General features: G+C 43.5%; 1 protein-coding gene across 2 annotated transcripts; it reads right to left on the reverse strand.

The window, feature by feature from the left end:
- Positions 1-1,997: 1,997 nt before the first annotated feature.
- On the reverse strand, positions 1,998-16,273 carry LOC127238033 (fas apoptotic inhibitory molecule 1). 2 transcript variants are annotated; one of them, XM_051206492.1, is made up of 6 exons: positions 16,112-16,273; positions 12,105-12,163; positions 10,923-11,055; positions 10,382-10,610; positions 4,611-4,660; positions 1,998-2,462 (listed from the first exon to the last, which is right to left on the reverse strand). In XM_051206492.1, the coding sequence occupies exons 2-6, from the start codon at positions 12,146-12,148 to the stop codon at positions 2,313-2,315; spliced, it is 606 nt and encodes a 201-aa protein (XP_051062449.1). In that variant the 5' UTR covers positions 12,149-12,163; positions 16,112-16,273; the 3' UTR covers positions 1,998-2,312. The 2 variants fall into 2 exon arrangements, with proteins under 2 accessions (XP_051062449.1, XP_051062456.1); XM_051206499.1 differs by lacking the exon at positions 12,105-12,163 and having other exon boundaries at positions 16,112-16,270.
- Positions 16,274-17,528: the final 1,255 nt, after the last annotated feature.

A 17,528-nucleotide genomic window follows, 5' to 3' on the forward strand; every position in this document is an offset into this window, starting at 1 on the left:
ATCACTTCTCAAGCTTCCTTTCCATTACTCAGTGGTGATATGAGATCACTAACTTCCTGTTTTATACCTTCTTGCTTGCTTCCTACATTTTAGGATTTTCTACCATCTCACTCTTAGATCTGTTTTACTTCCTCTCTCGCTCATCAATCCTGTCACCTGAGGGGAACAATTTAAAAGGCAAAAAGATTTATTTTGGGTCACAATTCAGTCCAAGATGGACTAGCTCTATTTCTGGGTTCACAGTGAGGTCTTAACCACCGAGCCATTACTCATGGTTTTATTCTTAAGTGTCAGACTGCCAAGAAAGGACAGCGAGGGTGCTTTTTAGAAAGGCATTGAGTATATATTAAAACCATTTGTGTGTGTCTGTGCACATGGGGCCAGTGCTGGGATCAAACATAGGGCCTCACACATGCTAGGCAAGCACTCTCCCACTGAGCTATATCCCTAAACCCAATTATAAAATTATTTTCAGGTCTGTGCAGAGCATAAGCACAGAAAAGTAAATGGCACATAGGCATATTAATTTTCATAAACTGTCACTGGCATTCTGATGAAGAAAATTACCATCAGCTCTGAGGTTCCTTCCTAATCTGGGCATTATGTGGACTTCTAAGGCTACACATATGTAAGGGTTTTCCCTGTCTCTGAATCTTATAAAATTCTTAATGTAAGCTGGCATGGTGATATAACCTTTGTGCTTAGGAGATGGAGGCAAGATGATCAAGGTCACCCTCAACAGAGTTCAAGGCCAGCCTGGGCAAAATGAGATGACAACCAAAGTAATTCAAAACGGTCAGATTGGTCTCTAAAAAGGAAAATATTTATTCTCCGCACCAAAGTGTGAGAAGGCGAGGGAGATGGCCCAGTTGGTGGCAAGCATGAGGACCTGAGCTTCAATCTCCAGAATCCACACAGCATCCTTACCAGGGTACGAGAGGTGGGAACGAGAATCCAAGGAAGCTCTCAGCCAGCCAGCCTACCCTGCATGACACCAAGCAAGAGCCTTGTCTCACACCAAGCGGAAGGTGAGGCGCTCACCTGAGGTGCTCTTCTGACCTCCGTATGTGGGACCTGGGTGTCTGACATGAAAGACTTTCAGAGAAGAGCAGGGAGGTAAACCATAGGACAGCACTGTGTGAGTCCACCCAGAGAGGCGCCTCTGCGGCAGAGGCGCCGTGTGGTACTGTGCACAGTGGCAGTGCCCTCCTCTGATGGATGCAGTCCATACAAATGAGGTATCTTTTTCTCTTTACATGAATGAAAATGAAACCTCTTCAGAAACCCACATTCTGAATTAAATTGGAAAAAGAATTTTGTATGTGTGGACTTGGGCACACATACCACAGAGCACACATCCGAGGAAACTTCCGGTTCTCCTTCTGCTGTGTGGTCTTGGGGACTGAACTCAGATCATTAGGCTGGTGGCAGGCACCTTCCTATTAAACCATTTCTTTTTTGGAGACAGGGTTTTCACAATGTAGCCCTGGCTGGCCTGGAATTTGCTATATCACAGGCAGGCCTTCAAAATACAGAAATCAGCCTGCCTCTGCCTCCCAAGTCCTGGGCTTTAAAACATACGCCACCACACTCAGATAAATGTCAATCTTCTCACTTTTGAGTGATTTATTTTTATTTTCTATGTATAAGTGTTTTATTTGAATACACACTCAGAAACACACACATACACACATGCATGCACCAGATGCATGTCTGATATCACTGGGGACCAGAATTACAAATGGTTGTGAGCAGCCATGTGGGTACCAGACCCTCTGCAAGAGTAGCAGCATACACTCCTAACTGCTAAGCCATCTCTCTAGCACCTGAATTAAATTCTTACATGACATTATTGGATTTTTTTCCCCATGTTTTCAGGCTGAAAATGTTTGTTTTCTCTGGTTACATCAGCTGCATCATTATGAACCAGTTGCTTCAAATACAGGCCAACCTATCTGTGCATGCGAGAGACATGTGAAAACAAACACACTGTGGGACACAGCCAACAGCACCATTTTATTTTACAGTGTTTACTACAGGCAAGGTTACTGTGGTGAGATGTGAGTGGGTTTGGTCCATATGTTATTTTCCATTTGAATTAGAAACATTTTTACAATTAGTTAAAAAATAAATTTTTATGATTCCACATTTTTCTTGACCATTAGAATATTACAGTTTCAAGTAACAAAAAATAAAAATAAAAACATTGCAGACTAAATCTACCGATATGTACACAGTGGACACATTTAATTACCACAGCCATTAGGAAGTCCTGATGTCTTCTCTTCCGCTCAGAGCCCATTAACAAGCAGTCACTGGGGAAGCTCTGGGATCTCCCTGTTGTCCACAATGAGTGTGTGGATGATCCCCTCTCTTCTCTTCCCGCTGCTGACGGCTTTTATGTAACAGGCATGGTTCCCCACACTGAAGTGTGTTTCAGTGCCGTCATCTACAAACTCGCCCTAGGACAGCAAGGGAGGAAGAAATCTCTTGGTCAGGGCAGTAATATCATCTAAACAGTACTGGTCTTAAGGTCAAACTCTTCAAAATCAGAACCCACAGATTATGTTTAGAGGCCCATGATTTGCTGTAATTCCCAAAATCCCAAGGGGTCTTGGGTTTTTGGAGAAGAAAGTTCTGTGTCCACAGTAGACAATGTTTACAAAACTAAAATTGGTGAGCGCATCAATAAACAATATTCAATTCCTTACACTATCCAGCTTATGAGCATCATTCCACTGTCTTTGCAACAGTTGCCAGAAGGATCACTACTATTCTCATTTTACAGATACAGAAATTGAAGAGCAACAAATTTAATAACTTGCTGAAGGCCCGTCCAGTAAGAAGGGTTCCCACCGGAAAACCAATCTCCTCCAGGTGTAAGGTTAGCACATGCCACCATAACCAACAGCACTGACCACTGAATACCACACCCTTGACTAGTCTGAGTGAGACACACGGTTTCAGTGTGAACTACAGAAGACTCAGCATGAAACAATGCCAAGAACTACTGACTTTTTTTTTTTTTTTTTTTTTTTTTTGAGGCAGGGTTTTTCTACACAGCCCTGGCTTTCTCTCTGAAACTCACTATGTAGACCAGGCTGTCCCAGAACTCACCAGAGAGCCATCTGTCTTACCTGTCTCCTGAGTGCTGCATTAAAGACGTGTGCCACCATGCAAGTCTGTATGACATTTTTTTACATACTTATTTAAATATAAACATTTATATTGCTATTAGAAAAGGTGACATTATATGTGAGTCTCATACTTAGGGTTCCTGTAATATTTATATTTCTTGCTAAGCAACAGCAAGTGCAGGAGCACCAGAGGAAGCTTCCTGAGCTCTGAGCAGCCCCAGCAGGAGGTCTTTGAAGGATGTGTTGTAAACCAACCCAGGCCTGTCCTGGGGCACTTTGTTCTGAACCTTGAAAGCATCCTTTGGAGGGCTAGACAAAGGTTGCTAACACTCTCTCTAATTTGCTTCTGGACAATTTCACACATTTTAGTGATCCTGGGGTAAAAACAATGGTTGCTGCTCAGGAGTGAGGCAGTCTGAGCATGTGCACAGATGGCGGGCAGATTGAGCATGTGCACAGATGGGGGGCAGACTGAGCATGCGCACGGATGGGGGGCAGGCTGAGCATGTGCACAGATGGGGGGCAGGCTGAGCATGTGCACGAATGGGGGGCAGACTGAGCATGTGCACAGATGGGGGGCAGACTGAGCATGTGCACGAATGGGGGGCAGGCTGAGATAGGGAAGCTGCCTGGAAGGCTCTGCTGCTGTAGCTACAAGCAGGTGATGAGGTTACAGAGGGCTGTCTTCATAGTGGCTTCCTGCCAGTTACTAAGAATATTTAAAGTCACATGCACTTATACTGAAAACCATTACTTTGTATAGACAGCATACACTAATTATCCTAGAAACATTCCTTATTATTGTCAGTTTTTGCAGTGGTGAGGATGGAACTTGCGGCCTCACATGTGCTATGGAGGTGAGTGCCCTACTACTGAGATACAACCCTAGCCTTGATTTATTGTGTTAAGATTCATTTTCATTTAAAAAAATTTTTTTTGAGAAGCAGGGTATGGTGGCGCACATCTTTGATCCCGATACTCAGGAGGCAGAGGCAGGAGGATCTCTGAGTTTGAGGCCAGCCTGGTCTACAGAGTGAGTTCCAGGATAGCCCAGGCAATAGAGAGAACCCTGGTCTCAAAAATCAAAATGAATTTTATTTTTATATTATTTTTAAATGTTATGTGTCTGCATGTTTTGTATATCTGTGCACCACATATGTGCCTGGTGCCAGAGGTCAGAAGCAGGCATTAGCTCTCCTAGAACTGCAGTTATAGATGTGGGTGTTGGGAATTGAGCACAGCAAGAGCTGTTAACTACTGAGCCATTTCTCCAGGATTGTGTGTGTGTGTGTGGGGGGGGGGCATGCCTGACTTTTCCATGGCACTGGGAATCCTAACTCAGGCCCTTATGCATGCTTGGCAGTTTAGCTGACCAGAGCCATCTCTACAGCTCCCATCCTCCCCACAGCCACACCCTTGTCTAGAATGAGGGACTGTCACTCACACACTAGGAATAAATAAATGGTAACTTACTGCTGTCTCCATTTTTTGACCATTGCACCATACATCCATAGTATCTTTTTCTGTAAAAGCAACATAAATTTCAAAAGTTACAATTCTATATTAAAGTTTAACTTCTTTTAAAGTTGGACATACTATATTTCTAAACTGTAGCCAACATTCTAAAACTCAATGCTTTCAATGTCTTTAAAACTCTCAAAATTTGGAGAAATGTTCATAGGTGAAACTAGTCCTTTCAATCTTTTTGTTTTGTTTTGAGAGAGGGTTTCTCTGTGTAGCTCTGGCTGTTCCAAAACTTGCTCGGAAGACCAGGCTGGCCTCGAACTCAGAGTGCCCGGCTTTGAAATCCTTTAAGAGAAAATCATGGTCCCACCAGAATGTGATAAAAATCTTGTTAAACAAATTCTGAAGGACAATCTTTGTAAAGGAGTTACAAACAAAGGAATGACGGAATGACGAGGACCTTATTCATAGGGAACTGGTTTAACAACTTTAAACCAACATTGGAAATGTGATTTAGCATCAGTGACTAGGTGACTTCTGCTTCCTACACTGACCGCTAACTGGATGATGGCATAAAGAACCTATGCCTTGGGGTTTGCAGAAGGCAGGCAGTAGGAACTTAGTTTTTAGTTTCTTGCTAGACAGAATGATCCTATTTTATAGTGTGTTTACTTTGGGAAAAATGGATTACAAGTAAGAATAGAGCAAACGTGAACTCTACGGTAAGGAAGCTCAGGAACACAGTGCTATTGCAGCAACCTCATGCAGCAGTTTGCTACCGTAATTCACTGCCAGGTGGGAGTCCCCAGTACTACCTGTCAGCATTAGTGTCCTAAGAGTTAGCTGGAAGAAGACTGATCACCAAGGAGCTGATGAGGAGCAGAGAGCCTGTTTGTGACTTTCATGGGAACCGGAATCCAAGGACAAGTCTGCCAGTGGGTCATGTCTGAGAGTTCAACCACAGGTGTGACTCTGGTGGGCCATCTGCCATAGTGGCTCAAGCCAAAGGGGCTTCTCCCCGTTTCCTGAGCCAGATGGGCACTTCATTTAAACTATAGGAAGCCTCTGAGGTGGGCTAAATGTGACAACGGGAAGGCAGTGGTGGCCCCAAGAAATGTGCAGGAGTCACCCCAAAGGCATCCACACATGGTCAGAGGCAGGGGAATCTAGCTCGTCATAATATGTGGCTGAACACCCAGTGCTAAGATCAGCGACAGTGGTGGTGAGAGCTGGCCATTAGTCTGTTTACTGAACACGCACACATATTCAGATTACCTAAATATCTAGAAGGGCTTGCTGACATGCCCGTGAAGAACGCGGCTAATCCAAAAACCATAAAAGAAAAGTAGAACACATCTGAAAGGCCACGGGCATATACAAGCAATGTCATGTAATAATGAACCAGCACTGCATTTTGACATCATCTCAACACTGAGAACAAAAACAAAGCCCACATATTCAAATGCATTGGCTCTCTAACCCAGTGCTCTCAACCTTTCTAATGATGCAACCCATTAGCACAGTTCCCATGTGCCACCCCCACCATGAAATTATTTTGTTGCTACTGCATAACAATAACTTTGCTGTTATCAATTATAAATATCTGATATCCAGATTATCCGATATTTGACCTGCAAAGGGGTTCACAACCCATAGGTTGAGAACCACTGCTCTAACCCTTTCATAACTAAAATTCCCATTAATAAGTGATGGGTTGCAATGAGTGGATACATCCCTACCACATCATGGTGACATTCACAAAGATGGATGAAACCAATTATTAAAAGCTCCAGTAAGAAAAAAATGGGAGTCACACAGACACAAAATTCTTTTAAAGCCGCAAATAATAGAATATGGGAATAGAATATGGGAATGAGGCCTTCATAAATTCTGAGGGAAAATGATTTTGCTGTATTTAACAAAAATAGCAACTCAGCTTAGAAGCCAGGAAATGTTTAACCCTTTGACCACTAGAATAATCCCTTAAATATGTATTTCAAGGAACAAATTGAAGCTGGTAGCGAATGGCTGACCTAGTGTCCATGAAAGTCAGCCCAGGTAGCCACACTGTAGAGGACTGGGAGCTGAGAATGCCGTCTTTAAAAATGAATGGAGGGGCTGGAGAGACGGCTCAGTGGTTACAAGCACTGAGTACTCTTCTAGAGATTCCTGGCATCTATATAGTAGCTAACAACTGTCACTCCAGTTCCAGGGGATCCATCACCCTCCTCTGACCCCTGCAGTACTGTAAGCATGTGGTGCATAGACATACATGCAAGCAAAATACCACACACATAAAACAAGAAAATCTGAACTTTTGTTTTTTAAGACAGGGTTTCTCTGTGTAGCTCTGGCTATCCTGGAACTCACTCTGCAGACCAGGCTGGCCTTGAACTCACATTATCATTACATTACTATACATGTCTGTAATTTGGCAAAAGCAAATAAGTAGTTATATGGTATTGTAATTCTAGCATCCTGTGTGTCCTTGAGAAGGAAGATTCTAAATGCAGAAATAAAGGAGAAACAGGCGTTAGATAAAATTAAGTAAAACCTATACTCCTCAACTTGACCTCCAAATAGCAAAATGAACTCCAAAGACACCTTAAAGAAAAGATCTTTCAGAGGCAGGCAGATCTGTGAGTTCAAGTCCAGCCTGGTCTGCATACTAAGTTCCAGGCTAGCCAGGGCCACACAGAGAGACCCTGTCTCAAAAACAAAACAAAACAAAACAGAAAAGCTCGGTCTCCCTTCTGCTTCCTTCCTTCCCTCTCTATTATCATCCCCTCGTTCTCTTTTATAGCTATTATCCATCCATCTATCTACCTACCCATCATCTACCTACCCACCCATCATCTACCTACCTACCCATCATCTACCTACCCACCCATCATTTACCTACCTACCCATCATCTACCTACCTACCCATCATTTACCTAACCTACCTATCATCTACCTACCTACCCATCATCTACCTACCTACCCATCATCTACCTACCTATCATCTATCTACCTACCAACCCATCATTTACCTACCTACCCACCCATCATTTACCTACCTACCTACCCATCACCTACCTACCCACCCATCATTTACCTACCTACCTACCCATCATCTACCTACCTACCCATCATTTACCTACCTACCCATCATCTACCTACCTACCCATCATTTACCTACCTACCCATCATCTACCTACCCACCCATCATTTACCTAACTACCTACCCATCATCTACCTACCTACCTATCATCTACCTACCTACCTATCATCTATCTGTTATCTACCTATCCATGTATCTATCATCTATCTATACACCTATCTATGTACCTACTGACCTATCTACCCACCCATCTTCCTACCTAATTTCCTTATTCTGAAAATTGGGAAATGGTGAAACAACACTCAGAACTTAGTCAGATTATGCTCTTGGAATACATTTTTACACAATATTCAAGTCTAGGAAAAATATTCAAACAGCTCAGCTCATCTGAAGGGAGCTGCCAAAGTCCACTAGAAACATGCCAAAAGGACTCAGGAACCAGTCTAACGAGAGGTCCTTAGTGGTTCAAAACAGTACATTTTTGTAGCTCATACCTGTATTCCAAGCAGTTGGGAGGCAGAGGCAGAAGTATTAACAAAGGTTTAAAATCAGCCTGGGTGATAGTGAGCACCAGGCCAGCAGAGACGGAGCAAGACCCAGTCTCAAACACACATGTACACAAATTCCCCTCCCCAAAAGGGACATTTTAAGCATTAATGAAAGTGATTACTGTAATGTGCTGAAGAGAGGCAAATGGTTTCTACCTTTGTATTAACAGTGATTTAAAACTGGAAACAATTCAGTAGTTTGATGTCTGGAGACTAGAGGAAATACAAAAGCTACTCTGTACTTCCTACATGAAATGTAGGTCTCTGCATCCCAATGGGTGACTGGGAGTTTCTAGTTAGACAAACACCTAAACAGGAAGCAAAGAAGGAAAGAATCCAAACATTACAATTGCAAGTATTACAAAACCGATGAATGAATGGTCTAGGCATCGAGCGTTGATAATAGTGGTAGTGTTTAAAATCCTGGTTGTGAACTTATCTGGATCTGGAGCCAACCAGAAGGTAAGCCACTGGGCACATCTGTAATGTTCTTGATCAGGTTATTTGAAGTGGGAAGATCCAAGCTAAATGTGGGCAGCACTTCCCAGTGGCAGCCTCTGACAAAAAGGGCTAAAAGGAAGCTTTGCCTTTCTGTCTGAGTGCCTTCACTCCACATACTCGCACCTACCCGGATGCTGCTGTGTCATCCTTCACTGCTATCAGGTCCCAGCTTCCTCAGGGTTCCACTGTGCACTGAAGAACCCTCGCGGCCTTCAGTGCCAGGATGCACTGCTAAGGCATCAGATTCATGGCATGAACCAGGCTTTCAGCCTCTCCAGTGTGAGACCACCATTATGGGAATACCCAGACCATAGCGCATCAGCCAGTCTGATAAGTCTCATATACATGTGTTCAGTCTATTAGTTCTGCTCCTCTAGGGAACCCTGACCAATGCAGTTGTCAACCCTGAAGAGGAAGAGAACGATAAGCAGTGTGTGCTTCAAGACACCAGCAAAGTGTAAGTTGGTTTTGCCAGAAAGAAAATCCAATAAAGCCTAAATCTGACAATTCTTTAGTTAGGTACCACTTTACAGAAAATATGGGAGAGGAATTTTACAATCCACAGGCATTCAATCAGCAAAACCCAGGCCACAGGAAGCACAAGCCAAACTGACTTTTTATAGTAAGTAATTAATTTAGGTTCTTTTATTTACTTCCCCCATTTTAAAAGGACAGTTTCACATTGTAGCTCAGATTAGCCTCAACCTTCTGGTTCTCCTGTCTCGGTCTCTGAAGTGCTGGAATTTCAGGTATGAGCCACCATTCCTGGCTTTCAGTTCTTTAAGTGATGTAATAGTTGATAAACATTTCTCATCTTAAAAAAAAAAAAAAATCCAAACAAAAACCGTATTTGCTAGCACCCAACTAGAATGTATGCCACCAAGGTTTGGCTAAAGTTCCTTGTGTCTGTGTATCCTCAATACCTGGTATACAGACTATCTTCCTTTAGAGAGCCAGTTAATAAATATTACCTAAATAAATGAATTAAGGGGCTGGAGAGATGGCTCAGTGGTTAAGAACACTAGCTGGTCTTCCAGAGGTCCCGAGTTCAATTCCGAGCAACCACATGGTGGCTGACAACCATCTGCAACGAGATATAGAGCCCTCTTCTGGCCTGCAGGCATACATGCAGGCAGAACACTGTATATGTAATTAAAAAATCTTTAAGAAAATGAACTAAGATGATTTGTTAAACCATTTTCATTTAGTAATATGGGGGTACCAAAATAGTGAAAAGGTTACTTTTTAAAAAGCCTGCTTCTGGCTGTACTTGATGACCCTGTTCTAATGGAATCTTACTCCTACTATTACCTGCTGAAAATTGTTGTCCTAGTGATGAATCTTTAATTTCTACCTGCTTTCTACTTATAAGGAGAAATATCAAACAATCAGCGCCTGCATTAGTGTTACTTCTTAAACCCAGAAATACAATCATCAAATCCAACTTCATCAAACCTGGCATTATGACACCACATACAAATCCCAGTGGTTTTGTATGCAAACCCACTCCTGCAGGAAGGGACAAGTACTGCTGGGCTTACATTTCCTCTCCAACAAAAATGCCCACAAGCCTGTGGATCAGGACATCATCAAGGCCAAATGGTCCTGCAGAAACAGCCCCAACTCACCCAAAACAACTCTCAAGTCCTCGCCATCCAAGTGCAGTACCCAGGTGTTGGTGGTCTTTGATCTGTTCTCCATGTACTTCTTGAGGCTTTTCCCATCGATTTCCAGAGTGTACTCATAGGCAAAACCACTGACAGCGTCTATATTTATGGTGGCTTTGGTTTTCGCAGCTCCAACGCAGAAGGTTTCTTTGCCCACCAGTTTGAACATCCACTCTTTTCTTATCTCTTCCTGGATGATAATATATAAAAGTTTACTATACACAAACAGAACAACTAGTATTTAATTTAAAAAATAAGGTAAAAATTCAGACCACCCAAATGGCACTACTATTTATATTTTTAATTATTTCATGTCAAGGTTCCACAAAGTAGTCAATGTAAGTTTAAATGTTAGATGTTACAGTCTGCATATTCTGTAATAAACACATAAGTGAAAAACAACCCGTCGGAAACAAACAAAACAAAACTTTACTTATGAAGAAGCTACACTGACAAAACCAAGCTTTGCTGTCATGTTTTACAAAATCCCCCATTTTCCTACCTTCCCATCCACATACACAACTCGTTTGCCTGACGTGGTCCCATGCTCAAATTCAATCTTGTGGACTCCATCACTTAATGCAACGTCCCAAACAGCTACAAGATCTGTCATTTTTTCCAGGTTATAAAGAGGGCTAAAGGGATAGAACAAAACCATTAAAATGGGCCAAAATCATAAGAGAATAACTAACCCTTCTACCCTGAAAATACCAGATTTTCAAAGGTCCTAAAATTATAAAATAATAAAACAATATTTCTTGACTTCCTACTCACAGCACATGTAACTGTTCTCTCTCTCTCTCTCACTGATACTTCTCTCAAGAAACAACTATGCACAGGTATAGTCTAATAATCCCAAAGTCACCTTAATACTAATAAGATTAAGATTGTAACAGTTAATCCCCACCAGCACTCTGGGCTAGGCTGGTCTAGTACATGGAAAGGTCAGTAAAAGCCCCTATTTTATGACTAACTCCACATAAAAAGTCCAGAAATCAGCGGGTTTTCCTTTTTTTAAAGATAGATCAATTCCAAACTAGAATTCTTTCAGAAACAATGACTAGGGATTTGTTTTAACAATAAAAATGACAACAACAAAAATGTGTTCCAATTGGTTATTCAAAGCTATAATGGAAGACCTTGATACTGATACAGATTATTAGCTTTGAGAAGTTATCATGTACTGCAATAATGGGGGTCACAGCTGACTGGGGCTGGCTAGTGCTCTCTCTGGACGTTAGTCACTAAATCCCAGAAGCCTCTCCCTCCGTGAGATAGATGCTGTCAGTCCCTTACTCTGCAGAGGAAGCACAGAGCCACTAAGGTTTTAGCCACAGTCACAGTGACAGGAAGTGGCAGAAGGAGCAGACTGTAAACCACGGACTACGACACTGTTCTCTATATTTCCTTGTCTGCTTGTTTTAATCTCTTGCTTTGCATACTCTAAACCATTTTCAAGTGGATGCCAAGACTTCTGTGCTGTGAATGGATAGAAGATAATGCCACACTTACAGTGGCCACACCCACACAGGTGATTCACTACTCTCCTCTAGGTCAGAAAGCAGAGCCTGCATTCTGCAATGAGAGACTATGTGTCTCCAACAGACACACAACTCTCCAGACCTATTCTAACAACCCCGGGGAACTTTCAAAGCCCAGTATTATCGCAAAACAAGACATTTACCTTTCATCATCGTCAAAGATAGGACTGTCATCTCCAGATGCCATGGTTAGCAACACAGTCTGCAATCCAATTAGCAGCCAGGAAAGAGAAAAGCAGAAATGCAGCAGAGAGAGGTTGGAAGCAACAAAGACAGCTCCAAAGGGCTTTTTAAACTTTGCATGTTCCAGTGCAGCTGTATCTACACACAGCAGAGGGACAGTCTTTTATTTAGAGAATTTGAGCATGCAAATCAGCCAATTCCACTTTCCTAAGTCAAGCGTTTATAATTTCTTTAAAAAAATAGTTTATGAAATGGGGGGGATAAACCCTAGTTTATCTTGAGTATTACATCATATTGGAGCTGCAGAGGCCTAAGGCACCCTCCCACTCCCAGGTGTCTCAGCCTGGAGCACAGGAGGCCCCATGGGTTTGAGGCAGTGCTTCAGGGAGCACATCAAATGTTAAGATAAACAGCTTTACCCAGTGAATGTGCAAAACTCCAAAGCAAACTCGATGGCTGCATTAATATTCAGGGTGAGGCTTAAAATCCAGTCTTTATAGTATAGTTTAGAAGGCTAACACATAATTTAAACCAGTTCCCTCAAAGAAACTGTAAATTTGTGTGAAGTAGTTAGGGGTATGCTGGCCTGCTGTGTGGGAGCAAAGTTTACTCACTCGTTTACTTAAGCCAGTAAGTCCACAGTTACAGGACTCATTCAGTTCACTAGCAGAATCTCAACCAGATCCATAACAGGCAATGAGGGTATTGCTCCAGGGTTAAGTTTCACAGGCCAGAAGTGCATCTATGCTTACATATGCAGAAAACATCATCTGCAGAAGGCTGCCGTGCTAAAGACCTACTCAGAAGCACACATAGGCTAACATGCACAGCAGACGCATATAAGAAAGATAGTCAACAGCCTACACCTGCAAAGCTATTATAAAATTGGCCATGTTTTGCTCCAGAGGCCTACGCCAGTTGTAACACTACCCTCAATGAGTGTTTTCCCCCTTGGGTGTCCAAAGACGCTCTCCCTTCACTACCAGTGGGAGACTGTCAACCCCTCCTGCTGGAAGAAATCAGGAGCCACAAACTGGTTTTCAAAGATGTCAGAGAAGAAAGGTTTCTATGCGTAGCAATGGAATATATCCAGTGGCGTAATATAACTGCTGGAGGCTTTCTGTAAATCAGAGAAGGCCACTCACATTTTCTATACAACTTTTAGTGTTCTAGGAAATTCACCGCTCAAACCTGAAAATGTTGATGTACTTTAGAACTCCAGATATTACCATGACACACTAAGTAAGGCATGGGTGCTAGAGAGATGGCTCAGTGGTTAAGAACATGTACTGCTCTTTCTGAGAACACTGGTTCTGTTCCTACCACCCATGTCAGGCAGCGTCTGATGCCTTCTTCAAGACTCTGAGTACCAATCCAAACATGAAAGATACTGAGTGTGATGCACACACCTTTAATCCCTGCACTTGGGAGGCAGAGGCAGGCAGATCTCTGTGAGTCTGAGACCAGCCTGTTCTACAGGTCAAGTTCCAGGACAGCCAAGGCTAAACAAAACAAAACAAAACAAAACAAAACAAAACAAAACAAAAAAAAAAAAGGCACAGTGAGTCTTCCACAGTGAGTTGAAAGGGAAGTTAAACACCAAGTATTTAAAAGACATCCTAAACTATCAACAGACATTCATACTTATAATAATTATTCAGAAATATTTAGAAATTAGTGATTTTAGACCTGCCAGGGTGGTGCACACTTTAATCCCAGCGTTCAGGAGGCAGAAGCAGGAGGATCTTAGTGAGTTTGAGGCCAACCTGGCCTACAAAGTAAGTCCTAGGACAGCCAAGGCTAGATAGAAAAACCCTGTCTAGAAAAACCACAGGGAAACAAATTGTGATGTTTCACTCTCCAATAATTTAGAGTGCACATCTTAGGAGAAAATTATATAAAATGGCCAGAGTGAGTAACCACCTGACGAATTCTATTTATGTTTGTGTAATATCAAATTGGCAAAACACAAAAAAATCCACAAATCAATACAAAACCAATTTCTATGGGATTTTTTTTCCCCCATAGGTAGGGTCAAATAAGAGAAAGGCTGCCTTAATGAGAGTTAGCAGCATTTCAGTTTTCCCATGCTATCCACTGCTTTTAAGCAAAAGACTAAATTTTTTTTTATTATTTTTAAATGTTTGTATATGTTTGTGTGATAAGTGTGCATATAGATACAGGTGCCCATGGAGGCCGATCTCCTGATCATGCTCCTCTGGAACTCTGGTCTTCTGCAATAGCAGCAGGCCCTCTTAACCACTGTCATATTTCCAGCTCCCAACGACTTAAAACTCCTTTATAAAAAACTGTAAAACCTTTTAATAGCATTTGTGGCTTCTAAAAGGCTGTGAAGCATCGACTCCTGTGACATTTTCCAAGAGAGACAGACATTAAAAAGTGCTTCCTAAGCTAAACCTTGCCACGACCCAGCCATACAATCTCCGAATCGAAAAGCCACAACAAAACCCAATAAACTCACCTTGTCTAGACTCCCTCCCTCATTGTGGGGAAACCAAAGTAACAAGACACCCCTTCAAGTGACACCCCCACTGCTATTCCTAGGTTCTTACCATCTTTCCAACAAGGCCACAGAGGGCTCAGGGTGTAAGAACGTTTTTCCACAAAATCCCATCTGGAAATGTAATCCTCCTCAACAAATCTGACTCAGTGTTTAAGAACAGGTTCAGAACAACTCTGCAGGGTCCCCTTTGGGTTGCGCCACAAGGTTTTTGTTTGTTTTTATGAACAGAAGTTCCATCAGTCTTGTGACCTGTGAGCTTACACATTTCATTTCAAGTTCAGCACTTTAAAGTGTCATTGGGGTTGCTCTCTTGGCCCAACCGTTTTTGTTTGTTTGTTTGTTCTTAAATCACTCTGGCTATGATCAATATAATTCATATTGAACCCTTCGACTTCCACTTTGTTCCATGTCTGTGTTCTGACCTAAAGTCAGACCCTAATGCTACCACTCTGCCCTATGCCACATCATGGCCTGCACAGGTCTGTTTACCATGACTAACGACCTACCAAGTACTCGGACTCCGTGGAGATGATTTTACTAGAAAATTCTATTTCCAAATATCCATTCAGTGTTTCAGAAACACTGAATTTAATTATGATGACTTCACCAGGCAGCAACTAACACCGACCACAATAAGCATTGGTTGCAATGCAGAGGATTTTCACACTGTTTACATACAGTGTTTACACGCTGTTACAGGTGACAGATTAAATACCCCATTGGATCGGTTAAACAGCAAAACAACTCATGGTGCCTGTCCAACCATCTTCCACCAGAGTTTGATTTCGTTGGGTTTCAATGAACCAGTTCATTCCATGGCTGAGACAGGTTTCCAAGTCAGACTTTGCAAGAGATAAACTACAGAATTCTAGGAAGACACTACAGAATCCCACTCTGGCCACTGTGAGATAACAGGTTCCTGCATTAAGCAAATGGAGTTGAGAGTACAATACTAGAGCCATTCAGAAATAAATGTACCCCAATGTCAACCTACACAAAGGAACTGGCCAGAGCCAGCAAGGATGCTGCGGCAGGCTGCTTCCAAGAGCTCCCGTTCCCCGAGTACCTACAGAAGGTTAGCTCGGCCTCCCGCAACCCCCGGGAGGTGCATGTGTTCCGTTCACATCTCCCCAGGGCATTTCGGCCAAGGCCGCGAGGGATGCATCTGCTGCTTCAACCGGACTGTGACCGATTAGAAGCCGGAGAGACCCGGATCGCGCCGCTAACGCTGCGCCGAGGCACTTGAGGGTCCACAACTGCAGGGCGTCCTCACTGACCGGCTGGGCCACCCCGCACCCTCTCCCTCCCGGGCCTCCTGCCCTGAGCCCACCGTGGCTCGTTTTCTGCTGCCCGAGGCCTGGGCGCCGCGCGCCTCGAAGTCCACGCGGCGAAGCCGAGCAGGAAGCGTCCGCCCGAGCCTCCAGCGTCGCCTTTCGCACTCACCTGCCCGGCGCCCCGCCACCGGCTCCTGATCCCGCGGCGTAGCCAGCAGCTACCTCCCGGGGCCGTGCCCGCCGGGCTCCCGCAACCACATGCCCGGGACCTCAGCCTCCTACTGCCTTCCGGGCTCAGCGAGACACACGCCCACTGCCCGTCTGAGCCTGCGCGAGTGGGAGACGCCCCCTCCCTCCAGAGGCTCCGCCCACCCACCGCGCGAGAGCCAATTCCCGGTGTCCGCCTCCCGAGGCCCCGCCTATCCTCCGAGCCTGAGCCAATCCCGCTACTGCTGTGCGCCCAGCGTGCGCCACTGCGGCCCGAAGCCCGGAGAGTGGTAGCCTCTTGGGGTACTGCAGTGTTAGCAGCCCTAGCCTCAGGGAGAACCCGCACCTCCTGGTTCGGCAGCGCCTCTGCTGACATCCTCTGTTCCCATGGTTCAGCTGGCGTTTCTTTCATCCCCTGCAATAGGAACTATCGTTTTAGGTGGAAGAGTCCAGCCTCTGGGACACTTTTGTGTTCATCTCTGCACAACCACAGATTACGTTTGGCTGCCGAACTAACATTTAGCCCAGAGATTTTTGCTGGCCTCATCTCCCTGTTGTAGGGAAATTTCTTACGCCTTCATTTAGTGAGACCCTTGAATTTCACTTTCTGACAGCCAAATCTTGGGGGATAGGATAGAGCTCAAAACAGGGCACTTAGCTATCATGGGTGAGGTCCTGAGTTACCTGTGTAGCCCTAGCTGTCCTGGAACCTACTCTGTAGAATATGCTGGCCTCGAACTTACAAAGGTCTGCTACTGATTTATTTTTTAAAAGTACATAATAGGGGCTGCAGAGATGGCTCAGGGTTTAAGGACATTGGCTGCTCATTCCCAGCAACCACGTGGTGGCTCACAACCGTCTATAATGAGATCAGATGTCTTCTGGTATGCAGGCATACATGCAGGCATAACACTGTATACATAATAAATAAAGATTTTAAAAGATGTATATAATATGTGTATATACACACACAGTATTGTCTCTAATACAATACAATACTATTGTAAAAGCTCAGGCAAACATATAGAATCTACAAATAAATCTCATAAAGAGAACAAATCAGTTCAGAGATTTAAAAAAAAATCGTTTGGCTGGGCACGATGGCACACGCCTTTGATCCCAGCATCTTAGGGGGGTGTGGTGGGGGGGTGGGCAGAAGCAAGAGGATCTCTATGAGTTCAAGGCCAGTCTGGTCTACAAAGTGAGTTCCAGGACAGCCAGAGCTCTTACACAAAGAAACCCTGTCTTACAAAACAAAAGTGGGGGGAGAAAAGTAAAGAAAAATAAACAGAACAGAACAATTTGATAAAGTCTTAGTTTGGGAGTGTTTTATGCTTCTTGGTTGATGTTTAAGAGACTCTCAATATGTAATCAATAAT

This window comes from Phodopus roborovskii, unplaced genomic scaffold, assembly GCF_943737965.1.
Source record: "Phodopus roborovskii unplaced genomic scaffold, PHOROB, whole genome shotgun sequence".
Lineage (NCBI taxonomy): Eukaryota > Metazoa > Chordata > Mammalia > Rodentia > Cricetidae > Phodopus > Phodopus roborovskii.